The 25,146-nt window shown below is 40.6% G+C and overlaps 1 protein-coding gene and 5 non-coding genes across 18 annotated transcripts; 5 read left to right on the forward strand and 1 right to left on the reverse strand.

Moving 5' to 3' along the window:
- Positions 1-599: 599 nt before the first annotated feature.
- On the forward strand, positions 600-762 carry LOC115734579. Its single transcript, XR_004014684.1, has one exon. It is a non-coding gene; the product is annotated as a U1 spliceosomal RNA (small nuclear RNA).
- Positions 763-3,558: 2,796 nt separating this feature from the next.
- LOC115734569 lies at positions 3,559-3,719 on the forward strand. Its single transcript, XR_004014675.1, has one exon. It is a non-coding gene; the product is annotated as a U1 spliceosomal RNA (small nuclear RNA).
- A 1,053-nt stretch (positions 3,720-4,772) lies between these two features.
- Positions 4,773-4,934, forward strand: LOC115734573. Its single transcript, XR_004014679.1, has one exon. It is a non-coding gene; the product is annotated as a U1 spliceosomal RNA (small nuclear RNA).
- Positions 4,935-5,532: 598 nt separating this feature from the next.
- LOC115734570 lies at positions 5,533-5,695 on the forward strand. Its single transcript, XR_004014676.1, has one exon. It is a non-coding gene; the product is annotated as a U1 spliceosomal RNA (small nuclear RNA).
- Positions 5,696-6,746: 1,051 nt separating this feature from the next.
- LOC115734580 lies at positions 6,747-6,909 on the forward strand. Its single transcript, XR_004014685.1, has one exon. It is a non-coding gene; the product is annotated as a U1 spliceosomal RNA (small nuclear RNA).
- Positions 6,910-8,588: 1,679 nt separating this feature from the next.
- LOC115734224 (cysteine synthase) lies at positions 8,589-25,051 on the reverse strand. 13 transcript variants are annotated; one of them, XR_007198687.1, is made up of 12 exons: positions 13,161-13,268; positions 12,448-12,499; positions 12,238-12,347; positions 11,632-11,689; positions 10,846-11,109; positions 10,604-10,741; positions 10,454-10,505; positions 10,029-10,108; positions 9,401-9,460; positions 9,135-9,215; positions 8,859-9,024; positions 8,785-8,809 (listed from the first exon to the last, which is right to left on the reverse strand). XR_007198687.1 is itself a non-coding variant. In XM_048280371.1 (11 exons), exons 2-11 carry the CDS (start codon positions 23,950-23,952, stop codon positions 8,932-8,934), a joined length of 978 nt encoding a protein of 325 aa, XP_048136328.1. In that variant the 5' UTR covers positions 23,953-23,971; positions 24,922-25,051; the 3' UTR covers positions 8,589-8,931. The 13 variants fall into 13 exon arrangements, 11 of the variants coding, with proteins under 11 accessions (XP_048136328.1, XP_048136329.1, XP_048136331.1 ...); XM_048280371.1 differs by lacking the exons at positions 9,401-9,460; positions 10,029-10,108; positions 10,454-10,505; ... (4 more) ...; positions 12,448-12,499; positions 13,161-13,268 and adding exons at positions 17,759-17,818; positions 19,358-19,437; positions 22,106-22,157; ... (4 more) ...; positions 23,911-23,971; positions 24,922-25,051 and having other exon boundaries at positions 8,589-9,024; XM_048280372.1 differs by lacking the exons at positions 9,401-9,460; positions 10,029-10,108; positions 10,454-10,505; ... (4 more) ...; positions 12,448-12,499; positions 13,161-13,268 and adding exons at positions 17,759-17,818; positions 19,358-19,437; positions 22,106-22,157; ... (4 more) ...; positions 23,911-23,962; positions 24,568-24,643 and having other exon boundaries at positions 8,589-9,024.
- Positions 25,052-25,146: the final 95 nt, after the last annotated feature.

The raw sequence follows: 25,146 nt of genomic DNA on the forward strand, positions 1-25,146 counted from the left end.
TGAGAGTCTGATCTCCAACTGTACCATAACTGATGTCTGCTATAGACCCCGTAAGGCTATGCAAAGTATTTGGGGCGTGCAGGTCATACAATCTGCGGTTTTCAGTTTTATTTTGCATTTGAAGTAATTACTCTTTCTAGGACAGCCATTTTGAGTTTTTAGAAGGTGTTCACCTGCATTTATAATAAACATCAATTGGTTATTGCTTACGAGGTATGACCATGTACATTGGACCAACAATAATCGAAAGAGTGCAATCTATGTTTAAGCTTTCAGTTAATGCTTTGACACCGACTGTGCTCAGACCGTGGTAAGTCTTATCTGATGCCAGTATTCCTTTCATTTACACAGCAAAAAGCAGGGACTATTTGATTTCTCAAAAAAAACATGAGAAAACCGATGCAATTCCATTGTCTAAACCAACTGCTTACTGAATCAAATTGAGGAAGGCTTTAAGAATTAAATAACATGGTACATCTGTATTTTCCTGTTCAGACACACCTATGGTGAGTGTGTAATGAGAGTTCCACATTGACTTAATGGTGAAGAGTGAGAAGGGGAGAGAGAGAATAAGAAGCAGCCTAACAACCAATTGCAACATACTTACCTGGACGGGGTCTATGGGCTATCAAGAAGGCCCATGGCCTAGGTTAGCGACCTCCATTGCACTCTCGGAGGGGCACTCGCCTAAGGTCAGCCCAAGTTGGCTGAGCCTACGTCATAATTTGTGGCAGCGGGGGCCTGCGTTCGCGCGGCCCCTACTAATTCCAAGTTGAAAAGCATTGGCATAGTTATATGTGTTTTGGTCAGTTCATCTTGATCTTTGTAGAATTTGTTAGCCGTATGCTCAACTGGAATTGGTAGATGAATTGAAGAATGTATGTTATTATTTGGGGTCCAATTAGTACAGTCTGGTCTAGTTCGGTTCTAATGTATAAGATGGCACTGGTTTTGTTGTGTTTAGTTTCTATGTGAAAGACTGCCTGGTTTCGCCTTTTCTTTTCCAGGCCGCTTGGCTTCTGTTTGGGTGGGTTCGGCTTCCAAATACATGAAAATCGCCCCTCGCTCGGCCTTATTGGCTGGGAAGATTTTATGCAGGATAGTTAGATGACTATGACTGTAATATACGAGCCAACCTGGGAAGAATGAGGTCTCTGATCTTCAACATGGGCTTTGCTTTATCTTGTATCTCTGCTAAGAGTTTTAATAGGCAAAAGCGGGATTCTCGTTGGTAAAAATCTTTGGCAGCAGAGATTCACCAGAAAAGAATTTCGTGCCTCGAAGGAACTCCTTCATTTGGTACATTTGTGTTCTGCGCAGCTAGCTGCATGTGAGAACATCTGTATACATATGGTAAACTGTAACCATAACTAAACGGTTTTTGTTTAAAGCTATAAACGTAAAATTCATCTAGTCACGAATTCAAAGATCAACGGATTTCTTGGTTGAGTCTTGTTATTCTTAAAGCGGCTTCATGGCAAGCAAATAAGGGCTACAAAGTTGTTGACTTGAAAAAAGAAGAGCGAATAAGGGTGCGAAAAGAAATGTGATAGCATAATCTGAAAGGAATCTTCAACATTTGGTGTTAAATTTTTAGCACACCACTTAGGGAAGCTCATATGAGAAGTCATATATCATATATTAGGAAACATGGAAATAGTACCAAAGAGCAGCAGAAAAATTCTTAGCAGACTTCTAGGCTTGAAGTTCAAACTCGAGTAGAAGTACCGTATTCTTATTTCATAAACAGGGCCTCCGACATCTTTTATAGTGCCAAATCATGAATAAAAACATGTACAGAGGATCAAAGTAAGAGAAAATCGTCCTAAATTAGACAATTTTAAGCATTTTGAGTCTGGCTCTAGTCCCACATTGAGAAACTAGCAATAATGAAATAGAGGAAGTCCCTGCCAAAGCTGAAGTGGATGCCAACTGTCAAATCACTTACCTGGATGCGGTCCCTGTGCACTCAAGATGGCTCATGGCCTAGGTTGACGGCCTCCATTGGGTGTCAGCCTAAGGTCTGCTCATCATAGCAGAGCCTATGTTCATTAGTTGAAGGAATGAACATCATTAGCCCCATTTGCCACAATATCGAGAAAAGGTGGTTAAGCAAGAGTTTCTCTCACAGTTGGATTGTGATAGACTGTGATCTCATGCTGTATCGCCTCCAATATAGTATGCCATGGTCAGAAAGTTAATTCGACTTATGTATCTGACAGTAGGTCCTGAAGATGTAGAGCTTGAAGTTGCAGAAACCATCTTGAGAAGATTGAATCCTAAGTCGTGTTAATGCAGGAATATATTCCATTAGTTTGCAATGGAGCAAGTCTCTTGCAGCAGATCTATCGCTTTCATATCAATCAAGCAAATATGAAAAGCCATATGATCTGCATTTTGAACCACATTATTGTTCACATTGCTTTTATTTCTACGCCATGGGCAAATACCATTTGGCAAATGGCAGATTGCACCAGTTACCATCTTTGTCGGATTGTAGAATTTGCCCCAATATGGAATATCTATGAGAGGGTCATTGACTTCTCTATATCTTTGCCGAGCAGTCCTGATTTCAGCAGACAAAATCAGAGTAGTTAATTACATCGTTGATCATGGTGAACATAATTGGTCGATTTCTCTGGCTGTATATCTTCACAGAGAACTGATTCTGCGCTTGTTTGGAAACAATACCTCATTTTTGTGCGCAGTATCATGAAGTGACTCTACAGTAGATTTCAATCTCATAATCGGCATGCTCGAAGCTCAAAAATATAATCCATGATGAAGCATACAATTTGGAAGAATATATTATGGTTCATTGCAATGAGACTGCTACAGACTTGTATCTCTTGGCATGCACAATGCGTTCGATGTTGCTAAATTTCAGGCATCGAGAATCGCTCTCCAAATCTCTCCCCAGTTTCTTCTTTCCACGTGCAGGTGATATCAAGTGGCATACTCGACATTGTGAAAGGAGATGACATATTAGAGTCCCAGTTTTCTAACTTAACCGAACAAACCTACATTTGCGCATAGGATTCATGCAATGGAGATTGCAAAGTACTGGCTTCAATTTTCAATACCATTTGAGTCTGGTATAGAATGCTACTCACCAACTTGTTCCCACCATGTTAAATCGGACACTTAAAAAAAAAGAAAAATCTTTATGGTTCTTTATCGTATGACCTTGTATCATAAAGCTTTAGTCCCTTTAATCTTGCAGTTTGTCAGAACTGTCAATTTATACAAGAAGGAAAACAAAAACCTATTTGAAATTTGCAGGAGTAGTTGTCTGTACTGTTTATTAGTATAATAAATTGCTTGCGTACTTAGCCAAAAAGGAAAAAACACAAGGTACTCCCGGTCCACAGTTAAGGATAAGACACTAAGCAATTGAGTATATACCATACATAAGGTTGCATATCGGTATTGTTCCGTGCAGCTAGCTATGAGCGGAAACTTTTATTCACATACGGTAAGAAGTACCACATCGAATAGAATGTGAAGAGAGAGAGGCCTGAGGGTATGCATAACGAAGCGCCAGGAGCAGACACTCGCCCACAAACCTGGACGGGGTCGTTGGGTGATCAAGAATGCCCATGGCCAAGGTCAATGGCCTCCATTGCACTTTGGTGGTGCGTTGGCCTTAGGACTGCTTGTTATAGCAGTGCTACGTCATAATTTTTGGCAGCGGGGCCCCGCATTCGTGTGGCCCTAACCAATTCTAGCTCAAAATGGTTGTACAAAACCAATTTTCATTAGCTCATGTTAGGTTATTTGTCGACATGAAGTTAAAGATTAATGCTGGAGGCCAAGCAAGGAGCTCTCAGTTCTAATTGCAGATTATACTGATACAATTACCTTCATAAGAAGATGAGTTTAACAGTACCATTATTGGTCTCATTTCCTTTTGTTTAAATTTACCATCTTGGGCATCATCTAAACTGCTGCTCTCACGTTGCAACCAGCAAGTGGTATTCATACAAAAATCTACAATTGACAGCTGTGTCAGTGAATATTCTTTTGCCCCAACATGGAAGAACTATGAGCTGAGGTAGTTAAGTTGGTGAAACTGGGCTTTTGCCACATCCATTACGGCTCTTTTGTTCATGAACCAGGCTTAATACACATCGAAGCAGCAAAAAATGATTTGAAGAGGATGTTGTTTTCCTCTCTGCTTTGCCTACATCAGATACTTCTTAGTATCTCCACTTTCTTTACATGACATCACTGCATAGCTCTTAATTCCATCTTTTCCAGAGCAGTTTTGTCCACAAGCTGGTGTTCTACTGGAAATATATGAAGCATACTGACAGTAAAAAGTGCAACAAAAAAACGAAAGAGGGAAATCGTAAATGGCAATGTGAACTCGCCTCCCTTTTCAAGATATCAATGGCATCACAAGCTCAATCTCAAAACTGTTAGTCCATCAATAGGTGCAGCGATATTGACAAAGAACAGAAATCGGAGTTAAGGAGTGAATGACTGGATATCATCAAACAATGGAACAGTGACGTTATCAAAGAATTGATTACAAACCTTCAAAAAATGCCAATTCCACGACAGAGGAGGCAAAGAAGATGAGAAAGAGTTCAGTAAATCAAATTTTAAAGCCACCATGGCTTGGGCTGGAAGCAAATTTATCATCTAACTGAAGTAGGGAAGGGCTATTTGACAACTATTAAGCCTGATTATGTCCCACATGGAAGAACTACCAAAAAATCAACTGATGATGTACATGAACAAGATTAAGGTGTGGACCAACTGTCAAATTACTTACCTGGACGGGTTCGATAGGTAATCAAGAACACCCATAGCCTAGGCCAACAGCCTCCATCACACGCAGGCGGTGGTATGGCCTAAGGTCTGCTCATTGTAGCAGAGCCTAGACCATAATTTGGGGTAGCGGGTTTCTGCCTCTGCACGGCCCCTTCAAATGTCAAGCCAAACATTTAGTCTCTTTGGAGAGTGCATAATAGTAGACTGAGCAGAAAAATGCAGAAAACTTGCTTATGTTTTTATCTACTCATTTATTGAGACCTACCTCCAGGATTCAGTACTTATGAGGCAAGTGAAAGCTTGATAGGTCATATCGAGTTTGCACGACATGGGGTAAAAACATGGTGCTCTGAATAACCACAATGCCAAGGCATATCAATTTTTTTTGCGGCACATTGTGATATCTGATGTTCATACTCGACTGAGTCCCGGTAGAAAGTTCTGCAGCTTGCCGAAGTTGCAGAAACAAACTGCAAAAGATTCAGTTGGCATCCATTTCCTAAGCTGAAGGCAGATTTTCTCTTTTCTATTTAAGGATCTTCTGCCAATGGAGATGAAAGCAAATCCTTGAGTGAAAAGAATCCACTGGAATAGGGAAAAAAAAAAAGAAAAAACCTCACCAATTCACCTTGCACAATTTCTGTTACTTACCCCATGAAGAAAGACATGACCTGCTCCCACACAGCTGCCCATTGTCCCACAATGTATGAAAAAAAACGAGAAGAGAGAAAGGAAGTCCAGTTAAAATGGGCCAACTCTACCTGGATGGGGTTGATGAGCAATCAAGAAGGCCCCTGGCCTAGGCTAGCAATCTCCGTTGCACTTTGGAGAGGTGCGTTAGCCTGAGGTCTGCTTGAGCAACAGAGCCTATGTCGTAAGTTGTGGTAGACAGGTCCTGTTATCACGCAGCCCCCACCAATTCTTTGTCAAAACAATCAGAGACATCATGGAGTAGAAGAATTGCTGCAACACCAAAGGTTAATATTGCAAAACCATGTGAAATCGCAAAGAGTGTAGGATGAGATTTAATAGATATGCACTGCAACTTCCATTTTCTTCTAAAACTGTAAGGGAAAGAACTTTGCAAGACCTCAATGACCCAAGTCGAGTAATAAATTTTCAGCATTTCAGTCGGTCTTTCAAGCTGCAAAGGATTGCGCATCAGCTATGACAGCACCAATAGACAAATGATGCCCAAGTTTTCAGAAGTAAAATTTTAAGGGAATCTTGTCTGATCTCCAACATGCATATATCTGCTATTGCATTAACTTTTAGCATGAAAGATCATTTTTTTCTGCACAAGTCCTTAAGCAGTTCCATTCTTGGGACAGGACAATGGAGACTTATATAAGAAAAGATGTATGAGAGTATGATCTCCAACTGTACTGTAACTGATGTCTGCTATAGACCCTGTAAGGCTATGCAAAGTGTCTGGGGCATACAGGCCGTTTAATCTGCGGTTTCCAGTTTTATTTTGCATTTGAAGTAATTACTCTTTCTAGTTATTCACTTTTAGTTTTCAGAAGGTGTTCACCTGCATTTATATTGACATCAATTGGTTATTTCTTACTAGTTACGACCATGTACATTGGACCAACCATAATCACAAGAGTGCACTCTATATTAAAGTTTTCAGTTAATGCTTTGACACCGACTGTGCTCAAACCGTGCCAAGTCTTATCTGATGCCAGTGATCCTCTTCCTTTCACAGTAAAAAGAAGTGACTGCTTGATTTCTTGATCTTAACATGAGAAAACCGGCGCATTCGGTGGTAAAAAACCAACAACTTACTGAATAAAATTAAATTAAGGAAGACTTCAAGAATTAAAGAGCATGGTAGCTACATCTGTATTTTTCTGTTCAGACACGCCTATCATGAGTGTGTAATAAAAGTCCCACATTGACATAACAGTGAAGAGAGAGAAGGGAGAGAGAGAATAAGAGGCAGACTAGAAACCAGTTGGAACATACTTACCTGGACGGGGTCTATGGGCGATCTAGAAGGCCCATGTCCTAGGTTGGCGACCTCCATTGCACTCCCGGAGGGGCGCTCGTCTAAGGTCAGCCCAAGTTGGCTGAGCCTACGTCATAATTTGTGGCAGAGAAGGCCTGCGTTCGCGCGGCCCCTACCAACTCCTAGTTGGAAAAGAACAGTCATAGATGTGGTTGTTGTGTTTAATGTTACGAAAAATTCCATATTAGTGAAATACAGTTGGTTCCTTAATGGTTGTCGGTTGGGGAAGGTTTCATACAAGATAGAAGGCAATGACTGCCCGAGAGGGAGCCACAACTTGGGAACCATGAGTGTCATCTGATCTTCAACAAAGTCATTGCTTTCTCTTGTATCTCTGCTAAGAGTTTTAGTAGGGATCTCTTGCCTTGAAGGAACGCCTTCCATTTGGTACGTCCGTGTTTTTCTGCGCGGGTCGCTGGGAAGCATCAGCATACATTGCGACTCCGAAACGTGTGTTGTTGAGTTGAGTTAGCTTGTGATGATGGGCTGCAATCTCGTGCCCAACCTTGGTTTGTGAAGTTAATTCGACTTTTGCATCAAACAGTAGTTCCTGAGGATGGAGAGCATGATGAAGTTGCAGAAACCATCTTGAGAAGATTCGAGTAGAAGTCAGTGTTAAGAGGCGTACTCAGACACCGTGAAAGACGATGACATGATAGAGGAGCAAGTTTTGAAGTTAAGCAGACGAACCTGCACTTGCGAATAGGATTTGTGCAATGGAGATCGCAAAATACCCGGTTTCAATTTTGAATACCATACAAGTCTTTGGTAGAATGCTACTCGTCAACTTGTTCCCTCGACGTGTGAAATTTGTACCAGTAGTTCCTCTGGACTGTTTATTATTTGAATAAAAATTGCTTGCATACATAGCCAAAAAGGAAAAAACACAACGTACCCCTCTGTCCACAATTAAGGATAAAAAACTAAGAATATGAGTATATACTGTATATAACGTCACATATATGCCGATGAACGAAAAGCATAAATTTAGTGTAATGTTTAGACTTGAATAAAGTTCTTAAACTGCTTCGTCTGAATTCTGGAACGTAAAATTCGAGAGTATTCCCTGAAATGAAGGAAAGAAAAATATTTTCTCTTAACTTAAGAAGATAATGATGGAGAAAGTAGACTCCATGTCATTTTCCGATAGCTACCGCCAAATAGAATCGTTTAATAACAACCCGCGCCTGGGATAAATCATTGAAGTTTCGACTCCTGCGTCGTCGACCCGTGCTTCGCAGAGTATCTTTAAACCGACTTGTTGGCGACATATTCCTAGTTCAAAAACACTATGCAATGAACGATAAGCATAAATTTAGTGTCATGTGACAATGTCAAGCGCAGGCATGAACAGTGAAACGCTGTTGTGGGTTGAAGAGTGATCTTTCAAGAACATTAGAAGGAGATGAAGAAGAAAGGGAGGGCACACGTACGCACACTGCCAGTTCCCACAACGTTCTTATGAATATGATGATTCAGGCAAAATTATTAACCGGAGGGAGAAAGCTGGAGAGAGTGGCACAAAGATAGTCCCGTATTGGGAATACACCAAGAAAGAAAGGCGAACTGAAGAGGGCAAAAGTGAAGGTGATGACAACCCTCAAATCGTAATTTTTAATGCATTTTATGGTAGGAGAAGTCATCTTATAAGCACATTGGCGGAAAGCCGAAAACAAAAAACTAGGTGCATTTGTCGTAATTCCTCGAAAGATGATATGAATGATTAAGAACATCCGTAGTTAGTTAAATCAGGTCTAATTCCAAGCACGCGAAACAGCATTCTGCTCGAAGATTGTTCCGAAATCACTCGATTTACGTTTTGTTCCATAAGAAAAAAGACTTATTTCAAATATGAAAGGAAGGATAATGGGAAACTACAGAAGAAACTCCATTTTTCCACCCCTCAAATATGCTCCAAACTTGAAATTAGACACAATGTAATCCCGTGACAGAGTACAGATCTCCAGTTCTACAACCACGTAGAACAAGAGCTTCTGATGCAAACACTTATTCACGGAAGCACATCAACACGCAAAATGTCGGCACCAACCAACGATGATTGGCAACTAAACTCTACACCATGTTTCAGAAGAACAGCACAAAAGGCATGTGTTTCTACTGACCGGAACTCCCTCCGCTCAGGGCTCAAAAACCATATTCTCGGCCTCTCGCTTGACGGACTCGAATAGCACAGACGACAAGTAACGTTCTCCAAAGCTGGGGAAGACCACCTGATAAAGTTTATACGGTATAAATTCAGAGAATTACCCCAATTGTCAATTCAGGAAATGAAGAATCACTAGTGAAGCCTACAGTATAATTTCGGTGAAGAATCACTTACAACAATGAGTTTCCCAGCATTTTCTGGCCTCCTCGCTATCTTAATTGCTGCAGCAGCTGCTGCTCCAGATGATATTCCTACCTGCAAAGTGCATCCCACATCCATGAGACTGCCATGAATGCAAAATGTACAATAAGAGCTAGCAGTAGTTTTTTTCCTCTTTTTCTTATTTTCTTTTGGCCATAAGAGATAGCAGCAGTTGACATTCCTAGTGAATCACAACATTTGCCTAATAAGAAAGCACGAAAATTAAACCCAAAGATTACCAGCAAGCCTTCCTTCAACGCGAGCTCCTTTGCAGTTTCAATAGCTTCATCGCTTGATATCTGGAAACGCATTAAAATTTACTCAGCAATGTATAAGCACAGAGAATGACGATCAAGACTAGATCGCAAAAAGTGCAGACTTCCTAACCAACTGTAAAAGGATTGCTTCCATAAGCGGCATTCATTGTATTCAATCATTCGCGCATATACCTTTCCATGTCGCATGTTTGCATTATCCAGAGATAATACAGAAACTACAAAGTCCACGTCTAAGCACTCAAAAAAGGAGCAGATTTGGAATTTATTACCAGAGACTGTCAAAGTACGTCAGAAGGATAAATTATCAAATATCCATATATATAATTGTGAAGCCATGTGGAGAAGGGGAGGTGCCTGGTTCTTCTTTTGCTTTTCCACCAGTTATTCAAAGCTCCCTTGCAATTTCCTATTAAACCTAAGTCCTTGCAACTTAGAAAGCTCATTGCTTACAAACCCATTCTCGCTAAAACCAGTATTAACCTTCTTTACTAGCTCTACCAATCTTTGACATATCGAAGTATATTAACCATCTTTCCAGCTTTTACAAGGGGAAAGGGAACAAATTTCAATTTCTTGCACAAACTCTTACCTGGATTACTTCATCAAGTAAGTCCACGTCCAAAACTCCGGGGATGAAACCAGCACCAATACCTTGAATCTTATGAGGGCCTAGGAAATTGTGGGCATGAAATTCATAGTCAAAAAGAGGATTGCACAAGATGTGTCTCTTAACATTGTCTCCAAAGAGAGACACGTCTTCTTTGGAGAATTTTGGCACTTAGCATGCTTATAAACGCATTAGAAGCTAAAAAAGCAGTGTCCCCTGTTGCAAAAATATTATAGACATTGCAAAGTAGATCAATTAACGGAAATGCAAAGTTGCTTCATTGTTTAAAGGGCCATCATAGTGCAAGGATACTGTGGGACTTGCGGAAAGTAGTGTATAAAGCAAGAACTAACTTGCCAAACCGATCATAAGATTATGATTGCCAATCATATGAAGTCAGAACTTACCAGGTTTCCCTCCAGACAAAACTGCACTCTCCACTGGTTCTACCCCGTAAAGCTAAAGACAAAAACAGAGTTGTGTGAATGATACACGAAATAGGACTATTGGAAAAGTAAAATTTCCTTCCAAATATTGTAACTACAAGAGAACCTAACCTTGATATTGGGGTTTTGTTCCTTGAGATACTTCCCTGCTCCAGTTACTGTACCGCCAGTTCCAATTCCAGAAACAAGGGCATCAACTTTCCCACCTGAGCCTTTCCATAGTTCTGGTCCTGTGGTCTCATAATGAATCTAACAACAGAGACAAGATCAATGAACTCTTTTCTCTTTGATCAGTAATAGCAATGAACCTTTTCAACCTGTAAGCATCTATCTTACCAAGACCAAAAAAATACCTTGGGATTGGCAGGGTTTTCAAATTGCTGGAGAATGTAAGCATTTGGAGTCTTTGCTGATATCTCTTCAGCCTTCTGAACGGCACCTTTCATGCCTTTAGCTGGATCAGTCAGGACTAGCTCAGCTCCAAATGCACGGAGGATGATTCTTCTTTCAAGGCTCATTGAAGCAGGCATTGTTATTATAAGTTTGTAACCCTTTGCAGCTGCCATAAATGCCAGACCAATCCCAGTATTTCCACTAGTTGGCTCGATCAAAACACTCTTCATCAAGTCAAGCAAGGAACGTTTTTGGTTAGATTTCTTCATCTGCATCTATCACTCTACAACCTACAAAATGAGATTGCATAACCTCAACTTGTTTTAACGGGCCTTGTGATAAGCTAAGGCCTGTGTAAGCCTTTCAGAAGTCTAGTATATTTTTATATATATATATATATATATATATATATATATATAGAGAGAGAGAGAGAGAGAGAGAGAGAGAGAGAGAGACAGAGAGACAGACAGACAGACAGACAGAGACAGAGACAGAGACAGAGACAGAGACAGAGACAGAGACAGAGACAGAGACAGAGACAGAGAGACAGAGAGACAGAGAGAGAGAGAGACAGAGAGACAGAGATTTCCCGTGATCTGATTTCGTTATAGTCACTTCTTATAGGAAAAGATGTTCCCATCCTTCAGGAACTATATCAAGAGTCTCAGACACATGAGTTAGGAGTACTTAGTTTTTAATATAATTACTACTATTGCAAACCTAGAAAGAAGGTTTCCGTAACCAACCTCCCCTGGCCGAATAAGGCCCTTGTCCTCTGCATCTACAATCATACTGTACCCAATCCTGCAGGCAGAGAAATCAGTATTAGACTCAGAATATTTAGTAATCCACATACCTAGAGGCTGTCGCATGAAATACATCCATTCCAAGTTTCTGACTTATATGTTGTTGTTTACTAGGATTGGTGCAGGCATGTGTGTGCAAGTGAGAAAGGGGGTGTGGATTTGTGAGCAAATGAAGAGAGAAAAGTGGATGGTGAAGAAAATGGGAGGGAAGGAAATATCCAATTCGTACTCTTCTATTGTAGTAGCCTTCTTCAGCTATAAGGCTTTGCCCAGACAAACTAAATGTTTCTTAAAGGACTTGGAATTTTGTGGACCATTTTCCTAGACAATAACTGCAGCCGACGTTTATCTAACAGTAGATTCTAGCAAGGAGTTAGAGTCAAACAAAGAATGGAACTCCGACCAGACTAATGGATCTTGTTCTCTAAGTAACGAAATATCCAGATTGCCACATTGAATCAAGGTACAAATAAGATATAATGGCACAGCGATTAGCAGTTCAGCATGGAGGGGTTTTTTCTCTTTCAAAATGAAATCTTCCTCTACCTGTCTTTGACACTGGAGCATGGCTCCATCATCTCTAGCTTGGCAGCAATACGGGCAACACAACGGTCAGTGACATGGTTGAGGTACACCAGAGGTGTCTTACCAATTAACTGCGTACAATAAACGTATGAACAAGAATGTAACATAAGCACGCAATCACAGTATTAAGACTACAGAGAATGAGTGAGATGAGTAATGCAAATAGCTTACTTCAGTGACATCTTTTGCAATCATAGACTTCTCTTCCACCATATTTGTGCCACTGCAAAACCCACCCAGGTTTTTTGAGGTTTTTGAGTGATTCAGTAAATAAGGACCTGTCCAGATAACTGAGAAGCTCACTTTGTCAAATGAGAAGAAAATCCTAGCTAAAACTCTGAATTTTTTTTCGAGATTTTCCGGTCCATTGATTCAGCAGATCATGCAAAACCCTCCCAAGATCGACCCAAAGACTTAAACTTTTTCTTAAGGGTCACACAAAACTTTCACTAAGAACTGCAGATTGAACGATCAACTCATGAAGCAACACAAATTGATGAAGGTGATAACTAAAAGGTCCTAGAGATCCCATAATTCAGCACTTCCGAGAAATCAAAAGAATGCGAAACTATTGATTTCCAGTTCGAACCTCGAATGCATTTACGACCCACGTACACGATCCAAAGTTCAACCATCATAACAAGATATCAACCCAAGAACAAGGAAAGAAAGAGAAGTGGAGGATGAAACCCAGAAAATTGCACGAAGAAATCGCACCACCTTAAAGGAAGAAGCTTTCAGTGGGATGAAAGCGAAGATTCAAGAACGAAAAGGTTGTATTTTCAACAAACGATCGCAGCTCTTTCTCCGTAGACAAGACAGAGAATCTAAACCGGCAGCACTGTAACATGCAAGGCGAGAGAAAGAAGAAGAACAAGCTTTACCTTATCACGAGCAAAGACAATTTCAACAAGGAGAGCTTTGGACGCCACTCCAAGGAGACCGTCTGGCTTTTGTTATTCACCAAAAGCCGGCAAAGCCTTATATGGACCCTTGTCATACTGGGACAGTCCTGAAGAGGAATATTAAAGAAAATCTATGGTATTACTGACTGTACAGGTGTACCTCGCCGATGAGAAAGTTCTTGGCATTTTCGGTAAGTTGGACAAATGAAAATCCTGGCTATTTCTTTTCTTTTCTTCTTTTTTTCCATTTAGGGGCCCCCCATGCTGGCTGGTGGCTGTTGGTCTCCCTCTCGCTATCACAACTGACAAGGGGTTGGATTTACTAGTTGTTGTTTTGTTTTTTTTATGGTCTGGTCAGATTTAGTTGTTGTTGAGTCGTCAGCAAATGCTCGTTGAACTTTTTCTTTGGACGTGTAAATGTTCCTTAACTGTGTTTTTACCCATAATCCACAAGCATTTCTTACCATAAAGGGCCAAAAGGGAGGGAAAAGCAGAACAGGGAAACAACTCAGGTAAAGTTCGAAGAAGAAGAGGAGAATTTGGATTTGTAAAGGAAGGTTATCACATGGACGGTCCTCTCCTATATCTATTATCTAGGACCCATTTGACAATGACTAATTAACTCGCCTCTGTATCCTTTTTTACCCTTCTTATGGGCTATATAGTCTATTTCCTCTTTTACCCTTTTTCTTGGGGGTAAAAACGAGCATCATCCATTTCTTGAATCGCTCATCATCCTTTGGGAACTTTTCACTCTCAATAATCTGTTTTTCGGCTGTTTTTTCTCGCTGTAGGAGTTTTTGCGGTTTGCCCAAAGAAAGATAAGAACAGAGTCAGGACAGCTGAGAAAAAAGACGTTTGTGGATCAATTTTGGGCTGATGACATCTGGGGAGGACCAATACTTTCTGTCGTTTGTGCATCTGAGTTTTGAGCTCAAGAACATTTTCTTTCCATTTAATCAGCTACCCAAATTTTCTTTTTAGGTCCGGCACAAGAAGAGAACCACCACCCGCTCGGGCGGGCGGGCGCAACCATCGCCCCGAAATTCATAGCGCCACCATCGCCACGGATTCAAAAAATACTACCACCATCCACCGTAGTTGGCCGGGTTTGCCGCGAGCGCCGGAAGATTCGGCCACCTCCGGCACCCGCCATTATGGCCAACACGAACGGAGCTGCCCACCCTCCAATACACTCGACCACAAGCCAAACTCCACCACACCCACCATTGCCATCAAGATCACAACCACTGGATGACCGAAATCGCGACCTCCAATCAGCGTTGCCGCTAAAACAAAAAGAAAGAAAGAGGAGAAAAGCAAAAAAGTTTGTCCTGAGTTAGGAAAAAATAAAATAAAATGAAACGTAACATGGCACTTTTAAAATCTTGTATTATGGCAACATTGCCGAGTAAAATAAAGCTTCTCTCTTTGACTAATCAAAAGAATGGATCCGATCGAGATTGAGTTGATCAAAAAAGATCAATTCAAATTCATGCGACGAATCTTTAGCAACAGATATTTGACCCGATATGTATCCAATCCATACCCGTCGAGTTTCAATTCTCAGCAATATTTGGGAGGAGACATCTTCATTATCAAGGTTGGATTGTTGAGGTGTGCTCTAATCTTTTTATTCCTTTTCTTCCCTTTTCTTATTCCCATCTCTGGTCTTCGTCCGCGTAACTCCAATGCTGAGGAAATGAGAAAACGAACCTAAGCGGCAATGACAGAACCTTGCACCTTGATTTTGTCGGGAAATTTCGCCCACGTCTTCTCGAAACCTTGTTCAGAGCTAAATAGCACCGACACCAATACCGACACACGACATGACATGCTGACACGTCATTTCTTAAAAAAATAGAAAATTTCGATACGATAAGTTGGGATACATTGTATTTATCATATACTAATAAAAAAAGTAGCAGTGAGTTTCTTATTATCCTTCTTCTGTTGGGATTCATGATTAGGTTTTTTTGGGCCGGATGAATATATTAACATTAGGGTCAAGTATATATATTTTAGATAAATTTACATTTTGACCCTTAATTTAATGAAAATGCTTAAAATTAATCACGTACGTATCGGAATGCTGCACTCGCGTATTGTTGCCAAAAGGGTGTCGGACACGACACGAAGACCCTCGAAAAGTGTCGATACTTCCCAGGTTCAGACAAAACCCATTAGCGCGTGGACAAGGGAATCGTGGCATCCGACTGTTATGTTTGCTTCAGCCTTTGCTTCGAAGACCATCCTCTCTGTTGCCAAAGAACAAGGTGCAGGCGAAATTTCATAAGATTGATACAAGAGTCGATACCGGATGGATAACGAAAGCCAGACGCTTGACACTAGAGAAAAACATTGATTCTTACGAAAAACGTAGTGGTAAAGTGGAGGAGGGAGAACACGAATGCACACATGAACTTCAGAATGGACAACTCGTGTCATGTGAAATAAGTGTCTAATCCTCTAATACAAGAGATTATGCCGAACTTTACTCAAATGTGCAAGCCCAATGAACATTGTAAAATAGCGAGGCCATGGGAATGAAGGGAGTCGATGCGCCGCTACAGAAGACACGAGCTCGGCGAAATTGTCAAACAATCGCCGAAACTTGTATGAGTGTGATACCCAGCAAGCGTACAACAGTTCGAAGAGATCAAGCACCTACCCTCCGCAAGGATGAGGAAACAGGAGGCGAGACGCAAGTATGCCTCGAAATAGATCAATGTGATGATCAAAATGTCATGCCGGATGAACATGTATTGCTTACCCTCTTGATTGATGGCCAGGAATTGCAGGAGGAACAGAGGCAATTCCGTGTGCATTAATTATCACCGCTGAGGAAAGACCCCAGGAATGTTAGATGATCACCCATTTGATGGCCAGGAATTGCTGAACCTACCCGGCCAACTGCTGGAGGGTTAAACTTTTTTTTTGGCATAACGCCGTGTTTTCTCACATCGAATATGTAAGATTGAGGGGAAAGAACATCAAAAGTGTCCTGACTTTCGCGTTTCGCTCACTTTGAATGCCAAGACATTTTTTTTTTTTTCGATTTCTTAAGTGATCATAACTTATGTACGCAACTCAATTGAAAGCCACAACTTTTTTTTTTCCAATCACTCGAGTAAGTGCCATATATCTTTTCATCGATCACTCAAGTGTAAATTTTTAAAATTGTTCGCCACAATTATCATGCCACGTCGGATTTTGTCACTTGGATGAATAATATAAAAAAGTTAACACTCGAGTGATCAATTAAAAATCATGGCATGTTTCCTAAAAGTTGCAACACTCGAGTCGTTAAAAACAAATTGTGACACTTAAAGTAAGTACTGTACCAGAGTTACGATACTTGTGATATCCTAATCCCTTAATCCCTAAAGATTGGAGAGAGAGAGGGAAAAGGGGACAAATTACAAGTTTGAAAACATACCTATCTGGATGTGGCAAATGAACAATCAAAAAGCTCTATGGCCTAGGCCGGTCACCTCCATTGCACTTTCAAAACATTCGTTGATTGGGTCCTAGGAGTTAGAGCAAAGAGTTCAAAGGGCATATAAGAACTCTCGAGAATTTGTAATTTAGTCTCTGGTTGTCGTAAAGTTTAATGATTGGTGCTTCACCTGAAAAAGAATTACACATATTGCCGTATTTCATCCATTGATGATATGGTTGAGAAGGCACATTATAAGCCAAGTTATGCAAAATTCCAAGCACGAGAAGCGGCATTCTGCTAGAAAGATTGTTCCGAATCACTCAGATTAGGTAAAGACTCTGTTTCAAATTATGAAGAAGTATAATGGGAAAGTAAATTTGAAACTCCTTTTTCCCCTCTTCACAAAGTACAGTCTCTAGCTCCGCGGCCAGCTTCGACAGCTTACAATGATACAGCCAAGCAGAACAAGCCTTTCTAGCACAAACACTTTATCCATGGAATGTTTCAGAACAACGGCACAAAACCCACGTGTCTCTATTTACCGAAACTCCGCCTGCTCAGTGCTCAAAAACCATATTCTCGACCTCTTGCTTCACGGACTCGAATAGCACAGACGACAAGTAACGTTCTCCACCGCTGGGGAAGATCACCTGATAAAGTTCATGCAAGTATAAATTCAGGCAAGAGCCACAGTAGTCAATCCAGGAAATGGAGAATCGTCAAGGAAAACATACGGATAACAAGGCTATGATGCTCGAGACATTATTACTCTACCTTGCAAGAAAGTGTTTTCAGACACCAATCTAAATTCCAATGTAAAATCGGACGATTGTTTCTCGGGGAAAGAAACACTTACCACGAAGAGTTTCCCAGCATTTTCTGGCCTTCTCGCTATCTTAATTGCTGCAGCTGTTGCTGCTCCGGATGATATTCCTACCTGCAAAGTGTATCCTGACGATCATGAGACCGCCATGAATGCAAAACGAACAATAAGATCTACCAGTATTTTCTTTTTCTCTTTTTCTTAGTTTCTTATTTTCTTTTGGCCATAAGAGCTAGCAGTGGTTGACATTCCCAATGGATCACCAATATTTGCACAATAGGAAGGAAAGCACGAAAATTGAATGCAGATTACCAGCAAGCCTTCCTTCAATGTGAGCTGCTTTGCCGTTTCAATAGCTTCATCGCTTGATATCTGGAACGTGATATGGCATTTAATTTTACTCAGGAACGTGTAAGCTCAGAGAATGATGATCGACACTAGATGGCAAAAAGTAGAGACTTCCTAACCAACTTAGAAACGATTGCTTCCAGAAGTGGCCGACAAGCAGTATAACTAGCCTTTTGGATAAACCATTGTTGTATTCAATGATTTGTAAACAAACCTATCGATGTTGTGCGTTTGCATTACCCAGATATGTTGCAAAGACTACAAAGTCGACGTCTCAAGCACTCATCTCATAAAAGGAACAATTTAGGAATTCTAACAAGAGACTGTCAAAGTACATCAGTAGGATGAAGTAACAATGTCCATTCATAGAATTGTGAAGCCATGCGGAGAAGGGGAGGTTTGCTTTATTTTTCCACCAGTTGTTGTTCAGAGCCGCCTTGCAATTGTCCTAACAAACCTAAGCTCACTCCTAAGAAGAGAAACTGTAAAAAGCTCATAGCTTGCGAACCTATTCTTGCTAAAACTAGTTTTATCCTTCTTCATGTCATTTACCTCTTCCATTACTTGCTATAGGTACAAGGGCACCACAAGTGCTATAATTTTCATACGGTATTCACTTGAGTGTCTTTAACTATTTTTTTTTTTAATCACTTGAGTGTCTATTCCAGCGATTCGTCCTATGTGGCTTTTTGAACTAATTTTGACTCCGACATGGATTTTTAAAATGAAATTGAAGTTCAACATGGAAATTCTTCATCCAACGTGGCATAAGTAACCAAAACGACCATGTTTAATGCAAACTAGGGAAAACACAAACTCTCTCTCTCTCTCTCTACAATTCAAGTTCTTCAATCTTCGACCATAGTGGGTGTGTTCGCGTCGACGTTGCACATCCCATGGTTATTACTAAAGCTCTCAAATCTGGCATCTTCAGATTTAGCAACACTGGATTGAAACAAACGCATACCAAGTCTTTGAAATGCCAAGCCTTTCAAAAGAAGAAGGTGGTGATGCGGGTCAGTTATATAGGTCAACAGCACCGAAAGAGGCAATGAAGCCTTGACCACAAGTTCTCTGAGCGTGAGCTTGAAATCAGTTGATCGATTCGTAAGTGGCTTCAAGTGAAAAATGAGGAGAAGCAATCGCCTAAGCAATTGTACTCTTCTTCCTCTTCAATTCTAAAATACTTCACTTCTTTGACCGATTTTTATCCTGCAAATTGGGGTTAGAGTTTCAATTGAAGCTATTAGCCCCAATTGTCGATTCAGGCCAAGAATAAAGAGCCAACAACGTTGTTTCTGCAATCTTTGTTGATAAAATTTCTCCGGTGAGTCAGGTAGCCCGATCTATAATATTAAAGGCATGTTGGATTTTCCATCAAGGGAAATTGCCAATAGCACTCAAGTAAAAGACTTTTAAAAGTCATAGCACCCAAGTGATCGAAAAAAAGGCTACGACACTTGTGGTGTTCTCCTCCCCTGGATATATGGACATATATGAAGCGTTTTCCCAGCTTTATAAGGGGAAAGGGAACAAATAACAATTTCTTGCACTAACTCTTACCTGGATTATTTCATCGAGTAAATCCATGTCCAAAACTCTGGGGATTATACCAGCACCAATACCTTGAATCTTATGAGGGCCTGGGAAATTTTATGGGCATGAAATTCTTGGTTAAATAGAGGATTATACAAGATAGGTTTCAAAAGAGAAAAATCTTGGGAGATGTTAGAACATGTAGTGTGTTGTATAGTTTTGTAGGTTTTCCCTTGCATCTCTTCTTTCTCTTTAGTCTCGCATAGGAAGAATGCTAGGCTCCTTTACTCCTCTAAACCTATATAAAGGTTTCTCATGTACATTGTTTTACACACCATTATTAGAACATGTAGTGTGTTATATAGTTTTATAGGTTTTCCCTTGCATTTCTTCTTTCTCTTTAGTCCCACATAGGAAGAATGCTAGGCTCCTTTACTCTTCTAAGCCTATATAAAGACTTCTCATGTACATTGTTTCACACACCATTATTAGAGAACAAATATTATTCTCTTTTAATCTTTCTTTCTTATCATGGTATCAGAGCCAAGATCATTGTCTTGAAGAGTATGCTCTACGGTTGCCATCAATTGGATCTTCCGCATCAGAAATTAAGACAATGAGCTCATTATTTTTTAAAGTATGCTCTGCGGTTGCCATAAATTGGATCTTCCGCATCAGAAATTAAGATAATGAGTTTAGGGCTTTTAGGCCATCATCCTTGCTTGTTCTAGTCAATTTTTTTTTTTATATATTTTTTAGGGATTTTGTTCGCATCCCTAATCCGCGCTTCTTCTTTCTCGATCCTTTCGATCATTTTTCACCTCAATCCATATTTCTAGCTTTGCTAGTGATTTCTTTTTCTGTCGTCATGGGTGATTCTAGTGACCACATTGACGTCAAAGTCGATGGTTCAAACTATTTTTTTTTGGAAACCATTGGTAATAGCAGCACTTGTTTACCGCGACTTGTTTGAGCATGTTGAGGGACTTTGTCCTTGTTCCGGTGCTCTTAAAAGTGACTCATCTGATGAAGTTGCGAAACGTGCCGTTGAAATTCGAGCATGGAAAGTTGCTGATCGGAAGGCATGGGCTATCATGTTTGGCTCCATTGATCTTGCTCTTCGCCCACAATTTTCTAATATTGTTGAGGCGAAAAGTTTATGGGATCGGCTTGCCAAGATGTTTACCCAGACAAGGGACATTCGAGTTTATCGGTTGAAGCAAGAAGGTTCTTGTGTTACGTAAGGGTCTCACTCTATTCGAGATTTCTACAATTACATGCACTCACTTTGGAGTCAACTGGATATTCTTGCTCCTATTCTCTGCCCATCATGCCCGAATCGTACTCGGTGTTCATCTACTCGGCTTCGGACTCAATATAGGCACCATCTACATTCTTTTCTTATGAAGCTCGGCCCTCCCTATGAAGGTGTTCGCAGCCAACTTCTTCACCGTTCTCCAAGACCATCCCTCCTTGACGCTGTCAAAGAATTACAATACGAGGAAACTCGTCTTGGTCTTCTTTCCTCCTTTGCGGTTTCTAATTCAACTGCTATTTTGGCTGCTCCACCACGCGTTCCGCCTACAATTTCAGGCATGATGGGCAGAGAATAGAAGCAAGAATATCCAGTTGACTCCAAAGTGAGTGCATGTAATTGTAGAAATCTCGAATAGAGCGAGACCCTTGCGTAGCACAGTAAACTTCTTGCTCTAACCGATAAACTCGAATGTCCCCCGTCCGGGTGAACATCTCAACAAGTCGATCCCATAAATTTTTCGCCTCAACAATATTAGAAAATTGTGGGTGAAGAGCAGATCAATGGAGCCAAAAATGATAGCCCATGCCTTCCGATCAGCAACTTTCCATGCTCGAATTTCGGCGGCACGTTTCGCAACTTCATCGGATGAGTCACTTTTAAAAGCACCGGGACAAGGACAAAGTCCCTCAACATGCTCAAACAAGTCACGGTAAACAAGTGCCGCCATTGTCGATGGTTTCCAAAGAGAATAGTTTGAACCATCGAGTTTGACGTCAATGCGGTCACTAGAATCATCCATGACGACAGAAAAAGAAATCACTAGCAAAGCTAGAAATATGGATTGAGGTGAAAAATGATCGAAACGATCGAGAAAGAAGAAGCGCGGATTAGGGATGCGAACAAAATCCCTAAAAATATATAAAAAAAAAAGTTTGACTAGAACAAACAAGGATGATAGCCCAAAAGCCCTAAACTCATTATCTTAATTTCTTATGCGGAAGATCCAATTTATGGCAACTTTAAAAAATAATGAGCTCATAGTCTTAATTTCTAATGGCAACCGCAGAGCATACTCTTCAAGACAATGATCTTGGCTCTGATACCATGATAAGAAAGAAAGATTAAAAGAGAATGGTATTTGTTCTCTAATAATAGTGTGTAAAACAATATACGTGAGAAGTTTTATACAGGCTTAGAGGAGTAAAGAAGCCTAGCATTCTTCCTATGTGGGACTAAAGAGAAATAAGAGATGCAAGGGAAAACCTACAAAACTATACAACACACTACATGTTCTAACAATTTTTAGCACTTAACATGCTTATAACAGCAAGAAAGGATATAATTGACTGCTTTAGAAGCTGAAAAAGCAGCTTCCCCACTTGCTTCCATATTTAAAGGACCGTCATTAGCCCATGGTTACTGTGGCACTTGCAGAAACTAGTGTATAAAAGCTAGAACTAACTAGCCTAATGGATTAAAAGATTAAGAATGTCAGTCATGCAACCATCAGAACTTACCAGGTTTCCCTCCAGACAAAACTGCACTCTCCACTGGTTCTACCCCGTAGAGCTAAAGACAATAACAGAGGGGCAAAAAGGATGTGAGAAATACGAATATTGGAAAAACAAAACTTGTGTCCGGATATTATAACCGCAAGAGAAACTAACCTTAATAGTGGGGTTTCGTTCCTTGAGATACTTACCAGCTCCAGTTACTGTACCCCCGGTTCCAATTCCAGAAACAAGGGCATCGACTTTCCCACCTGAGCTTTTCCATATTTCTGGTCCGGTGGTCTCATAATGAATCTAACAACAGAAACAAGATCTTATGAATGAACTTTTCTTAGTTTCAAAAGTACTATAAATGAACTGCTCAAACCTGCAAGAATCATCATATGAAGACCCAAAACTACCTTGGGATTGGCAGGGTTTTCAAACTGCTGAAGAACGTATGCATTTGGAGTCTTCGCTGCTATCTCTTCCGCCTTCTGAATGGAACCTTGCGCGCCTTTGGCTGGATCAGTCAGGACCAGCTCAGCTCCAAATGCACGGAGGATGATTCTTCTTTCAAGGCTCATTGAAGCAGGCATTGTTATTATAAGTTTGTAACCCTTCACAGCTGCAATAAATGCCAGACCGATCCCAGTATTTCCACTAGTTGTCTCGACCAAAACACTCTTCATCAAGTTGAGCAAGTAATATTGATGGTTAGTTTTCGTCGTCATCATCTATCACTCTAAAACCTACAAAAGAAGAGAGAGAGAGAGAGAGAGAGAGAGAGAAATTGCCCAGATCTAATTTAGTTATAACCACTTTCAACAGGAAAGATGTTCCCATCCTTCAGGAGCTATATCAAAAGTCACAGATGCATGAGCTACGAGCCCTAACGTAGTATATTATTGTTATTGTCATGATACCAGAGTGCTGTCCTATTATTATGAACATGAAAAGAGAGGTTTCAGTAACTAACCTGCCCCGGCCGAATAAGGCCCTTCTCCTCTGCATCTACAATCATACTGTACCCAATCCTGCAGGCAGAGAAAACATATCTGCATTAGACCCAGAATATGAAGTAATCCACATTCCTAGAGGCTGTAGACAAGGATGAGATAAGGAATAAATTCCACATGAAATACATCCATTCCAAGTTTCTGACTTATATGTCGTTGTTTACTAGGATTGGTGCTATGCATATCTGCGCAAGTGAGAAAGAGCGTATGGGTTTGTGAGCAAATAAAGAGAGAATGGTGGATGATGAAGAAAATGGGAGGCAAGGAAATAGACAATCCGTACTCTTCGATTGTAGTAGCCTTCAGCTATAAGGCTTGGCCCAGACAAACTAAATGTTTCTTAAAGGACTTGGAATTTTGTGGACCATTTTCATAGAAGATAACTGCAGTTGACGTTTTATGTAACCGACAGATTCTGGCAAGGAGTTCGAGTCAAACAAAGAACAGAATTTCACCAGACCAACGGATCTTGTTGTTTGAGTAACGAAATATCCAGATTGGCACATTGGATGAAGATACGAATAAGATATAAAGGTACAGTCATTAGCAGTTTAACATGAAGGGGAATTTTTCCATTTTCAAAATGAAATCTTCTTGTTGTACCTGTCTTTCACACTGGAGCATGGCTCCATCATTTCTAGCTTGGCAGCAATTCGGGCAACACAACAGTCAGTGACATGGTTGAGGTACACCAGAGGGGTCTTACCAATTAACTGCATGCAATTAAAATATGAACAAAAACGTAGCAACATAAGCACAAACACAGTATTCAAACTATAGAGAATTCGTGAATGAGTCATGCAAATAGCATACTTCGGTGACATCTTTTGCTATCATAGACTTCTCTTCCACCATTTTTGTGCCACTGCAAAACCCACCAAGGTTTTTGAGTGATTCAACTAAGAAGCTCACTTTGGCAAACGAGAAGAAAAATCCCAGCAAAAAATCTGAAACTCTTCGAGATTTTCTGCTCATTTATTCAGCACATCATTCAAGACACTCCCAATTGACCTTAAGATTCAAGCTTTTCATGCAGGTCACACAAATTTCTCACTCAAAACTGGAGATTGACCCATCAACTCATGAAGCAACACAAATTGATGAAGTGCTATCCAAAGGGTCACAGAAATTCCATAACAGAAAAAGCACTTATGAGAAATTAACAAAATAAAAGAAAATGCAACACTATTAATTTCCCCGTTCAACCCTAGAATGCCTTTACAACTCATATGCATGATCTATCTAAGAACAAGGAAAGAAAGAGAAGTTAACGATCAAACCCAGAAATTGCACAAATGAACCGCAACACCTTAAAGGAAGAAGCTTTAAGTGGGATGAGAAGTAAGATTCAAAAACGAAGGTGGGCTTTTCAACAAACGAACGCAGCTCTTTTCTCTAGAGAAGATCGAGAATCTTAAAACCTGCAAGACTATAACATGTGAAACGAGAAAAAGACAAAAATGAGCTTACAAGTCCAACTACAACAAGGAAAGCTTTGGACACTACTCCAAGGAGAAACTTTGTCTATTCTCCAAAAGCCGGTCAAACTTTACACACACTTGTTATGCAGAGACTGGTCTTGAAGAGGACTCGTGCTTGTCTTTCCTATTTAAGTTGGCAAACGATGAATAAAGACAAAAGGGGAGAGCCAACATCTTCAAAACAACCAGCAGGGGCAAGGCAATGAACCACCCGAGTAGGTACGCACAAGCACGAGGTTGAACCCCTCAGACTGCATTTGGGGTGACCGACGGATAAAATTCAAGCGAAACCAATCAGAAGGACGAAACCAGCGAAGCCATTTCGAGAATTTAAGCTTACGATGGGCTTCCTCTATTGCAGGATCTCAGGCGGGAGAGAGCGAGAAATCGACCAGTTTCCTGAGTCGGTGGTCGAGAAACGAGTCAAAAAGATAAAAGGAGGAAAGGGCAATGGAAGATAGTGGAGCGCCCAGTGTACTCAGTGTAGTCGCAGTTGCGGAAGAGAGAGAGAGAGAGAGAGAGTTGCAGTGGATTCTTCCCAAGGATTCGCCTCTTTCTCCCACTCGTG

The sequence above is a fragment of the Rhodamnia argentea genome, chromosome 6 (genome assembly GCF_020921035.1).
Source record: "Rhodamnia argentea isolate NSW1041297 chromosome 6, ASM2092103v1, whole genome shotgun sequence".
NCBI lineage: Eukaryota > Viridiplantae > Streptophyta > Magnoliopsida > Myrtales > Myrtaceae > Rhodamnia > Rhodamnia argentea.

Bases quoted from the DNA above. Each gene is read 5' to 3' on its own strand.
- LOC115734224 (XM_030664868.2), bottom strand. From the start codon at position 13,276: ATGACAAGGGTCCATATAAGGCTTTGCCGGCTTTTGGTGAATAACAAA. The intron at 12,348-12,447 runs GTAAGCTATTTG...TATTGTACGCAG, and splicing joins TTGCAAAAGATGTCACTGAA to TTAATTGGTAAGACACCTCT. The intron at 10,109-10,453 runs GTAAGTTCTGAC...ACAATTTCCTAG, and splicing joins TTTGTCTGGAGGGAAACCTG to GCCCTCATAAGATTCAAGGT.